At 41.5% G+C, this 18,550-nt stretch overlaps 1 protein-coding gene across 2 annotated transcripts in view; it reads left to right on the top strand.

Annotated features, from left to right (window-relative positions):
* Window positions 1-18,550, top strand: part of CSMD1 (CUB and Sushi multiple domains 1) — a 1,750,344-nt gene that overhangs the window by 1,603,685 nt on the left and 128,109 nt on the right. For both annotated transcript variants that reach the window (XM_067722119.1, XM_067722118.1), the window contains exons 41-42: window positions 1,198-1,407; window positions 18,209-18,397. In XM_067722119.1, coding sequence (XP_067578220.1) covers window positions 1,198-1,407; window positions 18,209-18,397 — 399 coding nt within the window. The remainder of the gene's footprint in view (window positions 1-1,197; window positions 1,408-18,208; window positions 18,398-18,550) is intronic.

The raw sequence follows: 18,550 nt of genomic DNA, 5'->3' as shown, positions 1-18,550 counted from the left end.
ATGAGCTTTTCTTCTTCTTTTTTTTTTTTTTTACTGAATTCAGGCTTTTGATACCTGCGTTTTCCATCAATACTAAGTAGATATGTTACTTTAAATTCTCTAGGTATTTACACTTAAGTAAGGTAACCCATGTTAACATGATCTTTAATATGATAATTTTAATATCTTTAATTTCCTAAAACCTAGGAAACGTCAAATATATTAGATGAAAAAGAAAAAAATAAAGCTCTTTTTATCTCTCAAGAACAGGAGAAGAATAACACAAAGTAAAGCTTTCCTCATATGTTGAGAGAATGATCTACAATAGCTGCTGGTATTCTCAGTTTAGGTTTTACAAATCTAACTTAATTGCCTGGATTTGTGCAAAAGCTAATGTCTTTGGCGTTCTAAATAAACTTGAAAGTGAATTAAAATATTTCAGACACAGTAGTCAATTAAATTTTCAACAATACCACAATGCAAATAACTCTAAATTATTTTGATTTTGATTTTCTTCTAAGTTATCACTGCAGTTTGTCTGAGACACAGATGAGTATGATGCTAGCAATATGGGTCCTTCAGACCGTCTTGGTATCTTGCCCTGTGCCAGGCTGTTAGATTGAATTGTGAGTGCTAGAGTGGGGTTGATCCGAGTGGGTTTCTTGCAAACACCAGTAATTTGTTTTGCAGGCACTACACAATTGAAACAATCGCTTACCAAACTAAGAAGTTTCTTGTGCAGTGGTATGCCCTTCCATTTAAAAGCCACTTTAAAGATTGTTGGATTTTGTTAGATCTGTATTGGCTTCTTCCTTGATAAAGCCACAAATTAAGGATGATTTGACGTACGATTACAACCTTGTGTTTCTGGTTGTAATGATTATAATAGCAGCTGGACAAAATCACTGCCATATGTATGGATGTAAGTCACCATTCTAAGAATTATACCTGCTTGTCTCTGTGATGCAATGCTGGTAACACCCGTATTTCACAAATAAGTTGACTTGGGGTATTTACTACATGGACAAAGGTCACACAGCTAGTAGGTTGCTGAGGTGAAACTGAACCAAGGATCATTGTAATTCACAAAGTGTGTGCTCCACTCAGCCTCCTGGAGAGATGCTGTTTGGGGAAACTGATACAATTTTAATCCCTATTGGTAAACATTATCATTAAATTTGATATTAACTTCCACCGATTTTGCATATTTTTTCATAGGTGCACATATTCAATTTCTGAATTTTTCTACCGAAGCTAATCATGACTACCTTGAAATTCAAAACGGACCTTTCCACACCAGCCCGATGATGGGGCAGTTCAGTGGCCCCGACCTGCCTGCGCCCTTGCTGAGCACAACTCATGAAACGCTCATCCACTTTTACAGCGACCACTCGCAGAACCGGCAGGGATTTAAACTCACTTACCAAGGTAAGGAGTCAAAACACATCTAGGGATGCTTCTTACAGGTAAATTGTAAGGGTAAACCTCCCTAGCCGGTTAAAGGCTTGTACGGCTGGAGTCCTTTCTAGTTGGGCACAGTTTTCTGACTGGGAGTGGAGTGGAGTCTTGGCTGTTGTACACACAAGTCAGGACGCAGACACAAGGAGCAGGGTCAGCCATGCACTGTCAACTGCTTCACCTGAAGTCCCTTGTCTCTACCCGCAACGGCCACCATCACCACCTTCAAGCCCCTTGGCCCCATCACCAGGTAGCCTTCTCACCTGTCACCATGTCCTCTTGGCCACGTGTCGGTATTTCCCATCAGGACTATGGTGCAGGGAGTCCGTTCACAGTGGAAGTGGGTCTGACCGTGTCTCTCGTGCCCTTAAGCCTTGTCTCAGCTCAAAGTAATGGTTCTATGTACTATTCAAGTCATGTTTAAATTATGCCAGAAAAAAAAATGAGAATGAACCTTACGTGTTTTTAAACCATCAAAATAGGGGTCTCTAACAAAAGTTTGAACCTACCATTACCAAAGCACTTTTGACATGTGAAAAAGTTCAAAATTTTCATTTCCAACACAGTAATTTAGCTGGCCTTTTCTTGAATGTTGTTAATTCAAATGAAGTTGAAAATGTCAAAAGTGGAGTCTTTTTTTAACACAGCAAAATCACTTGATTTCTTTAATTTCATAGGCTACCCTGGAAAAATAGAGATTTAGTATTTTATTACTGAAAGAGGATGGCATTTTGTGTTGAACTCTTAGACCTTGTTACTTCAGTTGTTACTTAAAATATAAATTTACGTTTCCAGAATTTGGGTCTCTTAAAATAGGAATCCAGGTAGGAGAGAAAAGAGAGGGTGGTAGAGGTTGAGGAATGCAGCAGGAGACCTTGCCAGGATTTCTCTAGGTCCATCTGTGTCTTTCATTCTGTCTCACCTCGATCCCCCTTCGTCTCAGCCAAGGGTATCGCTTCCTCCTGGAAAGGCTCACACACACAGAGAACAGCGGAAGGGAGACAGCTTTCCCCAGGCCAGCGCGGAGGTCTGCCTGCAACCCTGCTCGTCCTCCTTTTGGAGACAAGAGAATGCTCCCCCTGCTTCCAGGCAACCCCTCCCGGGCTCTAGGCTCTAGAATGTTTCTTTCTACGCTGTCAGGGCTGTCAAGACAGGAATCGTCTTCCCTTTATTGCATTTGCAGCTGCTACTTCTCTACCAGATCTTTCTCATTAGTGTTTCAAATATACTCAAATTCCTCTCTCCCTCACACACACCCCTGTTTATATTTAATTTTAATGACCTGCATCTTCCTTCAGCTCCCACTTTGTAAGAAACCTCTGGGAGGAAGGGTCTACCCCAGCTCTCCCAGCGTCTCCCCCTCTTCCTCGCTTCTCCTGCCCACCCGCAGGCATCTGCCTATAACCCCCTCCTAGTGACACGATCGGCCGAGTCGGCAGTTCTTTGTGTCGTCTGAGATTCTCCAGTGGGGGTGATGGGACCGGCCAGAGACAGACTAGCAAGAGGAGAACAAGCGCAAGTTCATTAACATGCCCGTCACTCGGACACACAGACACCTGGGAGAACCCAGACGTGAGTCACTCAAAGGAGTGGTTAGGACTCGGGTTTAGGTACCATCTGAGGCTAAAACAAAGGAGAAGCGTTCAGGGCTTCTAGGAAGGGGAGGTGGCAATGGGGAGAAAAGCAGGAAATGTGTGGTTCACCAGGGTTGCTGAGTCAGGCTTGTTGTGCTGATTTAAAGAGGAGAGAAAGCCCTGCAAATGTACATTTTCTTCGTAAAGGTAAATTTCCTCTACAAAAGGGAACCCTGTGCCCTGTTTTCAGAGTTTTCCCCTGCATCTGCTTGTTCTCAAAATACCCCAAGGTTTATTGAGCAAACACGGATGTAGCTCTTTCTAGTACCTACACAAGGACTCAGCAGGCCTGATGGAGTCAACAGCCGTCTCGTCTCCCCCACAAGTGAGGGACCACGGGTCCATCCATCGGTCTCTGTCTCAGCATCTGGGCACTGAGCCTGTGGCAGCTGCCATTGCCTCTCATTCTGCAGACCCTCACGGACCCTTCCTTCTGCCTGTGCTCCCACTGCATCCCTCCTCCAGCCTCCAGCCCCACCCCATTTCAGCCAGAAAGCCCCGGCCGGTGGGTGCATTCTCCTCTGGGATCCGGTCCTTCCTGGTACCTCTGTGTGTGAACTGCCCCCTCCCTGTCCCAACTTAAAACGACTGATTCTCCACTGCTGCTCAGAGAGGCTTCTCTCCCACCTGAGGCTGAAGCACCAAAGGCTCCTATAACTGGTGTCAAATGCAAAACAAATTCAGATTTAGTAAGAAGAGACTTTTATTGGGGAAGATTATTTATTGCAAGAGGGGAAGAGGTCTATTGCCGTAGAGAAAACAAGGCTACAGCCATAAGATCAGCAAGCATCTCGAGGGTTAGGAAAAGGCTTTTCCTTCATGGAGAGCAGTAAACAAAGCTAGAAGAAGCTGGGGGTAGGGGCTGCGGTGACCAGGAGGGCCATGAGGGGATGTGGGTGAAAGCAGGTCTTTCCCTGAGGCCAACCTGTCTGTGGCCCAGCCTGAGGGTGGGCCAACGTTTAGGGGGAAGAAACGCGTTACTGAAGTTTGGTTTATAAGAGTTTTGTTCCGGTTGACTGCTGAGGACCAAACAGTTCAGCTAACCTTTGAAAGGGAAAGCATGGGAATTTGGAGGATTTTGTCAGGTCCGGTCACAGGTAACCAAAGGGCACCTTGACTCTTGTCTCAGTCCGGGGGAAGATGGTCCTTTGCACTAAGTCATTTCCTGAAACACAGAGGACTTAGGGAAGGGGGTGGGTTTCCTCACCTCAACTTTTCTCTAGCATTCCTGAGCTCAGGTGAACTTTCACATTGTCATTGGGAAGAGAACCGAGCAGCGTCTGAGGGCTCGGATTCTGAAGCCTTACTAGTTAAAGGAATCCCATCCATGAGCTCCGACCCGGGCCTTGACGCTAACACAGGTTTACTGATAACTAAACTGCTCCTGTGCACGTGACTCCACTTGACTCTCTATCCAGAGTCAGAAAGGAACATATGAAATCTGCAAAAGAACCCAAAGAGAACACTGAGAGCCCAGAACGAAAAGTGCACTCCGACTGGTGGTGACAGAGAAGATGCAAAGTCGTGCCTTCTTAAGGACTGGGGAAAATTCATATGCGAAAGAACCCAAAGAGAACACTGAGAGCAAAGAACGAAAAGTGCACTCCGACTGGTGGTGGCAGAGAAGATGCAAAGTCATGCCTTCTTAAGGACTGAGGAAAATTCATATGCTGAACTGAGATTTTTACCTCTCCTACAAATGTTTGTGTAGGGGACCCTGCTTTTCTAGGTTCTTGGCTGAGACCCCCTGTAAAAAAAGGCAGATTAACAGTGGAAAATCAGAAGTTAATAACATGTATGCCTGCGGCATACAGGGGAGATTCCCAGGGAACCTGATTAACTCCCCAGCATGGCCCAAGCCACCACCTTAAACACCACCCCAGCTGAAGAGCCAGAAGCTGGGGGCAGTCAGGGGAGGTGAGCAGCAAAGCAAAGGAGACAGGCTTACAGTTGCTGTGCAGACTGAGGCCTTTTTTCTTCTCCATTGATAAGTTGCTAGAGGTTTAGCCATCTTTCTCTTCCTGGAACAGAGAAAGGACACCCTTACAAAGGGAGTGTTCCCTCATAAATGTATTCATAAATGTCTCTTATAAACAGGTTACCTCTACTCTGTTTTCAGAGATTCCCCCATTTCTGCAGTTTCTTAAAAATAACCAGAGACTTCCCTGGTGGCACAGTGGTTAAGAATCTGCCTGCCAATGCAGGGACACGGGTTCCATCCCTGGTTCGGGAAGATCCCACATGCCGTGGAGCAGCTAAGCCCGTGTGCCACAACTACTGACTCTGCACTCTAGAGCCTGCGAGCCACAACTACTGAGCCCGCATGCCACAGCTACTGAAGCCCGTGCGCCTAGAGCCCGTGCCCCGCAACAAGAGAAGCCACCACAATGAGAAGCACGTGCACCGCAATGAAGAGTAGCCTCCGCTCAATGCAGCTAGAGAAGGCCCGTGCAGCAACCAAGACCCAACGCAGCCAAAAAATAACTTAAAAAAATAATAATAACCAGCTCGAGATAATCCTCTTGCCAAAGACATATTTTGGGGTGGCAAATTCTGCTCCCCTTCATCTGTCTAGATATAGATTCATCTCTCTTAAAATTAAAAAAGAAGCTTTTGTGAGGATCATAGCAGTGTTCTTCTCTGGGCTTCTCCCTCTTGGTTTCCATCCATCAGAGTTGCCAGTGGTGATTTAAAATCCAATTTGTAAGTTTACAGATTCACCTGCCACATGATTAGGTGACCATCAAAAGAAATAAAATAAGAAACAACACTCAAATCTCAAATTAAATTATTCTACTGTCCCTGTCATATGTCTGAAATCACGAATATCACCAATTTGTAGTGCCTGTCTCTTGACCACTCAGGCCTGGCCAGAGTAGATCCTGGCACACGGCTGCACCATCAGAACCTTAAGGGGAAAAGGTAGTTTGGGCCTGAATTCCTGAGAAGAGGCACAAGGAGTTTGCAGAGATGGTGAGATTGAAGACTGGATTTCTTTGCACCTGAGTCTGACTTTATGCAGGGTTACGGTCTGTCCTTCCGAAGGGTGTTGTTTATATATATAAATGTTCCTTAAGGTGTTTATTCCAAATGTAGGTTTTAAAATGAATACAGGCTAAGGGCTGGAGACTTTTTAAGAGCTGGGGTGTGGGGCCTTGGCCCTCTTGGTTTGCCTGAATCCCATAACCCTTCAGTCAGCTCCCAGGCAAGATGTAGTTACAGGGCTTGGAGCCACTGAAGCTCAGCTCCTGTCCTCCAGGGCAACTGCAGAGTGGGGGCACTTATCACCCCTGATGTCACATTTCAGAGGGACGGTCCCCAGGTCCTTGAGAAAAACACACCTGGGCTGTAAAACTGACAAGAGGCTTTTACGAAGATTAACATACATCTCCAAGGGACAGAGGGAAAATATACAGTGACAAGTTTTCTAAAATAAACACTCTAAGAAAAGGGAGATCAGCAGCAGAGTCTGGATGAAACCTGGCCAGGTCAGAGGCGAAGGACGAGTTTGTAAATGAGCCCATGTGGTGAGGACATTCAATTGTGAAATAATTTGCATCCCACGTTGAGAAGTTGAATTTTATTCTCTAGGCCCATGGTTCTAGAATTCAAGGGATCCATGACTTGAATGGTAAATATCTACCCCATGAGATATAGATATTATAATTTATATATAATATTAATATACATAATATCTCTATATAAATGTAAAAATACAGTTTTAATATTTTCCTCTTAACCTCTAATGATGCGAATGTAGTATTAGCATAACCTGTGCTTTGTCACCAAATCACAGATAATTCCATGTTTTATTACAATCATTGCAGATATCTCAAAATATTACTATACAATATTGTGAAGTGACTTTAGTTATTACACTTGCCACCTGCCATTTAGTGAAATAACAGTACATCTAGTTATACCACAAGTCTGGCTTTCATCACACTTTCATAAGTAAATTTTTCCTTTGTAATCTGATGTATTTGTTTATGCATTTAAAATATTAGTTTGAGGTTAGTGGACTTCACCAGAATGCTAAAGGTGTTCATATTAAAACTCTTAGGAAAGCTGGTGGGTAATAAACTGTTGAAGGTTTAAAAATGGCTGTCTTAGTCCATTCAGGCTGCTTTAACAGAATACCATAGCCTGAGTGGCTTTTAAACAGCATATATGTGTTGCTCACAGTTCTGGAGGCTGTGAATCCAAGATCAAGATGCTGGCAAAGACATGCTTCCTGGTTCCCAGACAGCATCTTCTCACTCTGTCATCACTTGGCAGAAAGGGTGAGGGAGCTCTGTGGGGCCTGCGTTATAAGGGCACTAACCCCATTTATGGGGCTCCACCCTCATGACCTATCACCTCCCAAAGGAGCCACTTCCAAAACCATCACATTGGGAGCTAGGATTCAACATACAAATCTGGGGACACAAACACTCAGTATATTGCAGTGAAAATTGCATTAGTCATATGTTCATTTTTTAAAAGTTTAGTCTCCACATACATTGTGGACTGTTAAGCAGGCAAGAAATGGGTTTGGCAAAAAGAGGGAGACTGGAGGTAAAAAAACACGTTTAAGAGACAATTTTAAAGTTTCAGGCATGGATGGGGACCACGTGCCCAGGCTGAGGCAGTGTGCTTGGTACCTACTGCAGAGGAAATAATGAGGGTGATGTGGTGGGTGGCGGAGCCTCTCCCTGAGGCTGAGACTTGAAGAACAAGAACGGGAAGGAGCCGGGGGCTGTAAAGAGCAGGGACGTGTGTCCGGGTGGAGAGAGGAGCTCCCATGTTCAAAGAACAGAGAGGACAGAGCTGGAGTGCTGAGAGGAACAGAGTCTGAGAGGTTTGCAGGATGGAGACTGTTTGGGAGTTGGGTGGTAACACATTCAGAGTTGTTTCCAGGTGCAGTCATTGAAGTACGTTAGCAAAAGATAAGTCCCTGCAATGCAGAGAATGGATTGTTGGAGGGGGAGGGAGGAGAGGAGAGAAAGCACCAAACCCAACGAGAAGGGTCCAGGAGAGATGCAGGTCTCAGCTTCAACACAGCTTTCTTTCATTGTGTCACCTTCATCTGGCTCTTAGATCAACTCAGAATTTGAATGGTATTATTGTGAACCCCATGCTGCTCTTTCATATTTCTGTACATCTGGTCTCTCCCCCTTCCCTATTCCTATTGAAGTGTATTCTGTTAAAATATGAGCATTTCATTCGTGATCATCATTTTAAACTTGGTTATTACATGGTAGTCTTCACTGTTTGACACGACCTTAGTATTTGAGTCAATAAGAAAAGTATAGCATAATTATTTCTCCTACAGTAAGCTTCCAATTAAGTGGTATATCTCAGTTGACCCCAAGAACTTTTGAGAAGTCTCCCCCAATTTGAATATTCTTAATAATATATTGAAAATTTTAACTTTTCTTTCTTTATTGACATTGCAAAAGTCAAATACAGATTCCCATGCTAGTACTGTTTGCCATGTAGTTTTGAAACTAGATTTTATCTTACGTAGCTTTAAACTGCCACAGTTCAAAAAAGTGTTTTTTGTTTTCTTTCTCGATATTTTCCAGGTAGGGTTACTAAGGCCATGTCTACATAGCTCCAAAAGCTACCAATTAGTTCACCCCAAAAAGAATGTTAAAAAAAAAAAAGGAAGGAAGGAAGGGCACAACAATACCACAGAAAGTCTGTGTAGGAATCATTTAGACTAGAGATCATAAAGCTGCTGTGATTGGTTAGCAAAATATTAATATTTTTAAAATTGTCAATATTTAGAATTAGATTTCACATAATTGGTGAAAGACCCACAGATCTACTTTCCCTTTTCCTGTTGCAATGTCAGGGATGACTTTTGGCCACATTGACAGGCGGGAGCCGTCCCCTGAAATGTCAGAGTGATGGCCCTTCCAGGGTGTAGAGGCACTGACTTCAGAAATGTCCTGTATTGCCTGCAAGCTGTGATCCCACACTGTCTGCCTGGCCGGCGGGCATTCAAATTTGTTGGGTCCGCATCTAGGCCAGACGTCTGGTTGGTTGAGCAAACGTTTTATTTACTTGACACCTGACTCTACATTTAAGTATCCACATTTTTAAAAGAAAAATCCCTATATATTTTTATGTGGGCAGTTAATTTGCTATAATTGAGAGATATAAAAATAAATTAAGTAAAAAAGAAGGAGAACACGAATATGAGGCATTCTGATTTCTTGCAGAGTATCTTACCTGACAGGGATGAAACTTAATTAGATAGTTTGTCATTTTATAAAATTTATAAGTTGGCAAAGTGGCACAACTCTGATGTGTGTGTGTCACATCAAAATTCCTAGGTTCCACCTGAGATTTATAAGTTAAGTTTATGATTAATAACACATAAGAAGATGCATAAATCATGCAGATAGTTCTTGTCATTCTCAATGATGTCTGTGTTGTACCCCTTATTCCTAAGCCTTCTCATTTATTTATGACCGTATAAAGGTCAAAAATGCTACTAGTAGATGTAGCTGTCTTGAAGTTAAATGACTTACACGGAACTTGAGAAATGAAAGGTGAACTGTGTGAAATAAAATTGAGTTCGTGTACCCTAATTCTAAGTCAAAAACTGGAAGATGGGAGATAGGACGAAGATATTTATCAACTAATTAGATATCAGTCAGAAAATGTAATAGATATCAGAAAGGTGACTACGTGATTCCATAGGCTGTCACATCAAGCACCTATAATTTAAACACTTGATGCAAATATCGTTTGAGATTGATATATGTGAATAATCGTTATTTTCCCAGATCCAAACAAAGGATTCTCCTAAGAAATAGAAAATTCTGTGTGTTATCTTATTCTTGTAGTATAAGGTATGGGCTAACTGGTACTGAGATTTTTTTTTCATATTTGTGAAATGTTGCCATATTAAGATTTTTAGTGATTTTCTTTTCCTTTTGTTTTTTGTGACTTGACATTTGGCGAAGCTGAATATTTATCTTCCTTCTTTCCCTCTTTCCCTATTTCCTCTCTTCCTTCCCTCCTTCCTTCCTTCCTTCCTTCTTTCCTTCCTTCCTCCTCTCCTCCTCCCTCCCTTATCTTTCTTTCTCTCTCTTACTTTCTTTATCTTTCTTACACTATAAAGCGTAATTGTTGAATGCCAAAAACTTAAAGATAATTTTAAGTGCTTCAACCATAGGTGGTAAAAACATCTTTTTCCTTTTGCTATATGTGCTATGCACCTTAAAAAAAAAAAGCCAACATAGTAGGATATGTTAAGGCTGCTTATTCATGCATACAGTCACAAAACCATTGCATTTTTAGTGAATTGAATCTATGAGAAAATAGGCTATAGTTTGTGGATACCAATTTTTTCCCCTTTAGGAGGAAAAGCAATTAAACTGCCTTTATGTGCAATGAGCAACTGAAGAATTCATTCTAACTGATTGTGTAAGCACACTCACTGTTCCTTACAGATACGACCATAATTTATACATGAAATTGACACGCCTCTAAGACTGTCACTCTTTTTCCTTCTAACGTGATATTCTGAGTCATTGAGGAATAAAGGCGGGGAGCTTCCTCTGTCCTTTTCCACCATCTGCATGAGTGAATCAGGCGCTCAACATGAGGCTCTTTATAAAGAAGCCTATTTCACATAAAAATGCTTAAAACAGTGGGTAATACATAGTTGTATCAATTCTCATCCCCTCCAGGGTGTCCTTTTTCAGGATGGAAAAGTGCCTACAATGTGGTTCATGGACTAGACTCTTGGAGACTAGGGTCCAAATCTTAAAAGCTGTCCAGTTTCCTCCCTGCAGGTCGCGTGGATTTGCTTTTCCTTTTATGGGTTTGCTGAAAGTAAAAGTAACAATCTCAACCACTTTCTGCCTTAAGAGAGCTATTCCTCTGAACCAAAGGCACACCTGGACGGGTATGTCAGTGGATGTGTCTCCTGGGTGACGGCGCCTTCAGGTGTCCACATCCCAGTTGAGATGTGCCGTGTGCTTCTTCATCAGTCCTCCCCAAGCTCCTGATGCAGTGAAGGGATTCTGAGTCTGATGTGTGAGTCTGTAGTCTTAGTGAGTCCAACAATTCCTTTGCGTCGAAATAAAAGTTTCTCCACCAGGTAAAGGCTATTATGTAAAAGGATTCCTGGGCACTTAATCCTTGGTTGGTCAAAGCACAAGACACAATTGTAGTTGCAACTGTGAACAAGCAATTTGGTGAACCGTCCTGCAGGGGAGCCTTTGGGCAGTGGGAAAGGCATGGGTTTGGCTGCAGCCTTAATGTAGGTGGATGTCATCAGTAGGTTCTGGGATCAAGGTGTTCGCATAAGGAACACAGAACATTTAGGTGGACAATCGTTACAAAGGGAGGTGATGTGTTATCCTAGCCATGATAACAGCCACTTTGGGAAACTGGTGAGCTTGTGTATGTGTGCCTTTGAGAAATTCCGTTGACTACAATACGAGCCTTAGCCACTTCTATGACCAGATTAATCTTTTCATTGAGAGGAAGCCGAGGACTTGAAAAGGGCTTGGAGGTCATATTCAGCGTAGATGTTGATGCAGACTGCAGTCTCTCCTCCCTGTAAGGAGGCTGTTTTCTTAAAGTATTTCACACAATCCGCGTATTAGAAGTTGCTTCTCCCCGCTGGTCTGCCCCCATCTGATAAGTGGCTCAAGAGCTCTGCCTGGAGTGAGGGAATTTCATCATAGAAACCAGACATTTCTTACAGTCAAGACTTAACCTTGCTGAACTGGTATATACAAACCACGTCATTGCGTTTATTATCTCTGTTAATTCTTGTGAATAAGATAGGTATCTTCATTCTCCTTTCATAAATGAAGAAATGAGCCTCTGGAGTGGAAGTGGTTTGGTCAGCATCCCAGATCCATTAGATGAGAGACCCAGGTCCAGCTCAAGTCCCTGGGCTCCCTTCCAGCACATCCCAGGGCCTCTACTATTTTACAAAACGACCTCCAGGCTCTTGTACGTGCTTCAAAACCTATTTCTCTGTTGGTTGATGATTCTGTTTCTAATTCAACTTTTCAGTGATAGATCTGACAACAGATCTTGTAGAACAACTGGATAACACCTCAAAAAGTCTTTAGGAGTTGTCAAACATGGAAATATATGAAAATATATGAAATATATGAAGGACTCTATGTCCTTCAGTTGAAACAGAATTTGTTTGAAAATGATTATTTTTACTTCTTTATGCTAGAAGTGGCTTCCTTATCAAATTACAGTGAAGTGGTCTTTTCTTTTTCTCTCTTAGTTGTTTTTTTTTCTCAAATTAAAATGTGTTATATTATTAAAGCGAGTGTATGGGAATTAATGACCATGAGTGATGAGTACAGAACAACAAAACTGTGCTTAGATGAGGGTCTGACACTTGGTTGAGCGATTCTTCACTCTCAAGCCCAGAGGTCACATTAATTAAACTCCCACCTCTGAAACCAGGTATATGGACACATCACAGATATTCAGAGGTACATGGACATCGACAATGCAGGTAATAAAAAATCTACTGCACCTGTGCTAAGCAGCACACGATGGGAATCCTTCCAAAACTCGTCTATTTTTTGCATACTAAAGAATTATTTTTATTACTTCTTTTTAGTTACTTTAATTCAGACACCTAATAGGCCTGTAGACCAATGCATGTATCACTGTGTAAGTGGCCATGAGTCAAACTTTGGGAAGACATTTGTTATAAAAAGAGAATGTGACTTACGACTTAGCTGAAAATTTGGGAATATTGATATTGATATTTAAATAGTGAAGGACTCCATTAAATAAGAGATTTAGAACAAAGACCTAAAAATAGTGTCCCTGATATTCATACTTACTATATAATTCACAATTGAAAACAAGTTTAATTGGGATTGTAAATTCTTAAGAAAACTCTGAAATGAGCTGTGGGTTTTGTATTATGTCTTGTGCCTGGCAGGTATGATTTATGTGATAAAGAATGGGTCCTGGCTTTTAAAAACATGTCGCTGTCCATTTGCAAACATGTCCTAATGCCTCTCCTGTGGCTTGGCACATTTCACTACTAGGTTCTCCCCTTGTAAAAGCTGTAGACCATGAGCAGGGGCAGGGGCTCTGGGAGGACGGCCTCTGGAGCTCCTCTCCTGGAGCTCCCCACCTTATCTCAGAGAACTGACTTCCTTCTGTCCTTGGGCCCTTCCTGTTCCCTCTGCTGAAGAGTCTCCCTTTCTTGGGCATTGCCTGACTTGCATCTTCTCCCCACTCAGATCTCAATTTCAGCGTTAATTGTTCAAGGAAGCAGTTTTTGATCACCCTCACTTACTTTCATCCTGGGCTTTTTTCCCCTTTATTTTAGTCCTTGTTTATTTTTTTAATAATAGTTTACACAACTTACAATTGTACAGTTGTTTTACATAATTACCAACATATTGATTTATTTGTGTCTGTTTCCCTAAATAGAATGTAAGTTTCATGAGAGCAGGACCCATTTCTGTCTAGTTTCCATTTGTAACTAGTATTTATAACCTAGTAGACACTCAATACATGATTTTTATCTTACTCAATAAATGAATAGGTAATAAAAACTATAGTCCTGCCTACCTGGGCTGGCATTCTCTCTCTCTCTTTTACCCTTTAATTCCTATACAGGACAACTGCATTAGTGTCATTAAAAAAAGAAAGAAAAAACATTTTTTCTTTTAATCAAGGGTAACATAGAGCTGTTGGACCTAGAAAGGCAACCCTGAAATTTCTATCTCAGTCCCTTTCACAGAGTTTAGATGACGGGTAGAAATAGGCTGGCTTTATAAATCCCTAAAGAGACCTTGAATGCCGGTCTTAAATTATGCCACAAACCACATAACACATGTAGGGAAATGCATTGTGTGACATATTATTAGTGTGTGTGATGAACGTGTGGAGCATGTGTGTGTGGGTCTGTCCTAAATGCTGTTTCACGTGACTGTTCATCAGGAATCACTGTTACCGTTACCTCCTTTATAATGTACTGTGATAATTGGTTCTTGTATTGATACCCTAAGGGCACCGCTAGAGCATGAACAGAATCTTTCAGGGAGGGCAGGGTGATGTTGAACATGGTTTAATTTGATTTTCGTCCCATGGAAACTGGCAATCCGTTTTTGATATTTACTTTTTAAGTTTTATCATTAGCAGCTATGTTTGATGTATTAGAGGCCTCATTTCTCCAACAGAACTTATTGTATTTCAAGCAAAACAAGAATGAGAACAAGTGGCTGATTTCAGTTGAAAAGAGTATAATAAAGGAGGAAACTGGCTAATAGTTGAAATGCAGCATGGGAGTCTCTGTTCTTTTTCTGAGCACAGATCTATAAGGTGACTTTAACTCAAACAGCAATATTGCGAGGAGGGAAACCATGCACTGTGGATATTTGCCAGGCCTGGCTTTCAGGAAGAGGCTGCTTCATGGCCTTCCGAGTGGGGTGGTCCTTGGGAGAGGCAGGCAGCCTTGCTGTGTGATTGCCAAGTGGGCCAGGGAGAGAGGCACATTATGGGGAAGGAGGAGAGAGGTGTGTGTGTGGGGGGGGTGCGTGTGCGTGTGTGCGTGCGTGGGTGTGCATGCGTGTGTGGCTATGAGTTAGTATGGAGGGTCCAGGGCCTCCCTTAGAGAGAGGCTCCCCACTCCCACCCTGAGGGCTCTTCTACGTCCAGGTTCTACTTGGTTCTGGACCCTGGAGGAGCCAGTGCCAGGAACTATGTCAAGATGCTCCCAGACCTTGGCCACCGCTGCGTCCTCTGCTTTCTGCTTTCTTGCTCCCAATCACTCTTCAACTGCTTATCTGACTCTTGTCCAGAGACGTATACAATTGCAAATATAAGATACTGAAATTAAGGAATTTTTAACCTGCTAACTATAGTCAGGGTTTAACCGTAGTATCTTGCTGTGAGCTGTGCAGTATCTTTATTGAAAATATAAATGAATAAATATATATATACATATACGACTGCATATATCTATATGTATATGTGTGTATTTCTGTGGCTATTGGAAGATATGACATTACAACATCTTACCTCTTCAGTATTTATGAGTCAAAATATCATAATTTATTTGTTTAGACATTTAGATTACTATAGTGTAAGTAATGATGCAATGAACATATTTAAAGATTTGGCTTTTTCTTTGAAATTATTTTCATAGTAGAGATTTCTGTAAATGGTATTACTAGGTTAAATGTTTAAAAAACTGATTCTTTATGGCTCTGTTCAAATTGCTTTCCCAAAATTTCATGGCAAATCACATTGCCATAAATGATTTACCCAGTTGACTCATTGGCATTGCATATTGTTACTTTAAAGAAAAAATACCATTTCAGTAGTTTATTCATTAAGAAAAAGCTATTAATAGTAATCCTCTATAGCAAAGTTTAACATTTGGCAAATGTTAATTAAGAGAAACCCCAAACGCCAAACAGCAGCTACGCTGATCTCTCACATTGCAAGTGCACTTGTAATACGACCTGGTTGGTATCTTTCCATGTGGCCCCCGGAGTATCTTTATGGAACTATCCAATCCTTGTACCATGAAAAGAGGCCAGTTCATAGTCTAACCCTTACCTGCCCGTGAAGTCTAACCTGAGAGTTTCCAAGCCACGTACTCCATGTGTTCCAGTCTTAACAATCTGCTTAAATAGTGCTCCATTGCACACACGTTCACATGTCCATCAGCTATCACACAGGCTACGATGTTGTCCCTTTCATCTTATTACCAGCATCCTCTTTCACCCCCTCTTTATTCCAGGTTCTAAGTACAGAAACATTAAGTCTAAAACTCTGGGAAATGTCTGGCACAAATCATAGACCATATAATTTTTCAGGATTTATTTAAAATCACCAATGGTAATCACCTGGTTAAACTAATTATATATACAATGAAAATGTTCATTTTACTTTATTCGCCACGTGAAGGACCTCCATGGCAGTCACTTGCATCCTTTACATTATTATTCCATTTTCAGTTGACTGTGAGAACAATGGTGCTGGGATCGTGCACGGGTCTGTTTGCAGCAGGAATGCATCACAGGGAGAAGCTGAACTGCAGTTCCTCCTGTGTTGGTTCTTCATAGAGTGGCTTTATTACTGTGTCAGTAGTGAGCTCCCAGCCCCTTTATGTATAAGAGCAGAGTCTAAACACTAGATGATCCTTAAAAAACTAAAAATAGAATTACCATATGATCCAGCAATCCCACTACTGGGCATATACCCAGAGAAAACCATAATTCAAAAAGACACATGCACCCCAATGTTCATTGCAGCACTATTTACGATAGCCAGGTCATGGAAGCAACCTAAATGCCCATCGACAGACGAATGGATAAAGAAGATGTGGTATGTATATACAATGGAATATTACCCAGCCATAAAAAGGAATGAAATTGGGTCATTTGTTGAGACGTGGATGGATCTAGAGACTGTCATACAGAGTGAAGTAAGTCAGAAAGAGAAAAACAAATACCTTATATTAACGCGTATATATGGAACCTAGAAAAATGGTACAGATGAACTGGTACAGATGAACCAGTTTGCAGGGCAGAAATTGAGACACAGATGTAGAGGACAAACGTATGGACACCAAGGGGGGAAAGCGGGAGGGTGGGGGTGGTGTGATGAATTGGGCGATTGGGATTGACATGTATACGCTGATGTGTATGAAATTGATGCCTAATGAGCACCGGCTGTATAAAAAAATAAAATTAAATTAAAAATAAATAAATAAAATAAATAAACACTAGATGATGACCTGGTGAGATTCCACTTCTCTGAAGTATGCATGACCCTCCTACCAGAGCAGGTAAGAAGCTGTTGACAAGGCGGCTGATTTAGCTTTAAGATTCGATATTGTTACCAAACTCAGGTTTGGCTGCTCGCCACTCAAAGGCCAATAATCAAGAGGCAAGTGTCAGTAGAAAGGAAAGGTGCTTTAATCAGAGAAGCCGGCAATCTGGGGAGAAGGTGGACTCGTGTCCCAAGACCAACTCCCAAGATTCTACTCCGTCATAACAGTTTTTAAAGGAAAAGGGCGGGGGGAGAATCTCAGTGAGTCATCAGGCAGGAGGTTGGGTTCTGCATCACTGTCCATTACGTGCAGACCGGCTGACTCTCTCTTCAGATGTTTTCTCGTCTGCATGACCTGCCTGCAGGATTGCTAAGGGGGCTCTTGGGGGGTGGAGAGTTAGTCATTCTTTAACTGCTTAATTCCTCATTCTTACCTGTTCTAATCTAGGAAAAGAATCAACAGGTTAGGCAAGGCATGGTGTGCATGCATGAGAGCGTAAGTCAGGAGTTATGTTCAGTTGCCTAGTGATCTCATTCCTATAATCAGGTTAGAGGGGAACAGAAATGAGCAAACAGGAAAGGGGCAGAAGAGCTGCTTTCACTATCAGGAGATTACACCTAATTATGCATTTGTTAACTCTCACTGATTTATGTGTACATTTCTGAATTACACAGTCTGCAAACATTTATTATCCACCAACCTACCTAGAGTTTATTTTAGGGAACACAAAAGACTTAGTGATATAGTGATAAACCACAATAAACAATGTATTATAAAGAGATTGTACTGATAGATCGCAATGGCTAGCGTAATGATTCTACACTTCTTTTTAAGGAGAAAGTTAAGAAAACGAAATGGATTTCTTTATTTTATTTGCACTGAACATTAACTGAACTCAACAAAACAGCAACCTGTTTCCTAATTAGAAACACTTAGAAAGGAGTGCTAGGATAGTTTTCTTTTAAATTAGAAGAAAACCGTTTAGGTCCGTGTTCACCTGATGTTCTTTACAAAGGCATTTTTTATTATCATCTATATTTCTTTTTTTCATTAAATTCCCCACATACATTTTTTTTCCAAGGTAAGCATTGTCAAATTTATTTTTGGTATGGGCTATGTAACTTCTAAAGCATACAGTAAGTGTTCATTAAATGCAAATTGTTATAATTCTACTACTACTAATAATTACTGTTTTAACTTAGGATGGTAATGGGCATCTTAGTAAAGACCTTGTTTAAAACTCATGTCTAAAAAGTTCACTCTAAGAAGCTGCACGCCATCATATCCCTCCTCTAATTCCAGACAAATTGCACTTGCTATTCCTGAGCTGGGCTCTGTCTGTCTGTTCCAGCCTATGGATTACAGAACTGCCCAGACCCGCCGCCTTTTCAGAATGGGTATATGATCAACTCGGACTACAGTGTGGGGCAGTCGGTATCTTTTGAGTGTTATCCTGGGTACATTTTAATCGGCCACCGAGTCCTCACCTGTCAGCATGGGATCAACAGGAACTGGAACTACCCTTTTCCAAGGTGTGATGGTAGGTTAATCACTTTTCTTGGAAACGATTTAAGTTTTCATGTGTATAATGGTGCCTGAAATATTAAGTGAATGTATTTGAGAATTCATTAATTTGTTCAACAAATTTTTATTGGGAATCTATTATGTTAAACTCATTCTACTTAGTATTTCA

The sequence above is a fragment of the Pseudorca crassidens genome, chromosome 21 (assembly GCF_039906515.1).
Source record: "Pseudorca crassidens isolate mPseCra1 chromosome 21, mPseCra1.hap1, whole genome shotgun sequence".
NCBI lineage: Eukaryota > Metazoa > Chordata > Mammalia > Artiodactyla > Delphinidae > Pseudorca > Pseudorca crassidens.
The sequence above is the reverse complement of the archived record's forward strand: the minus strand, read 5'-3'. Positions and strand labels throughout refer to the sequence as shown.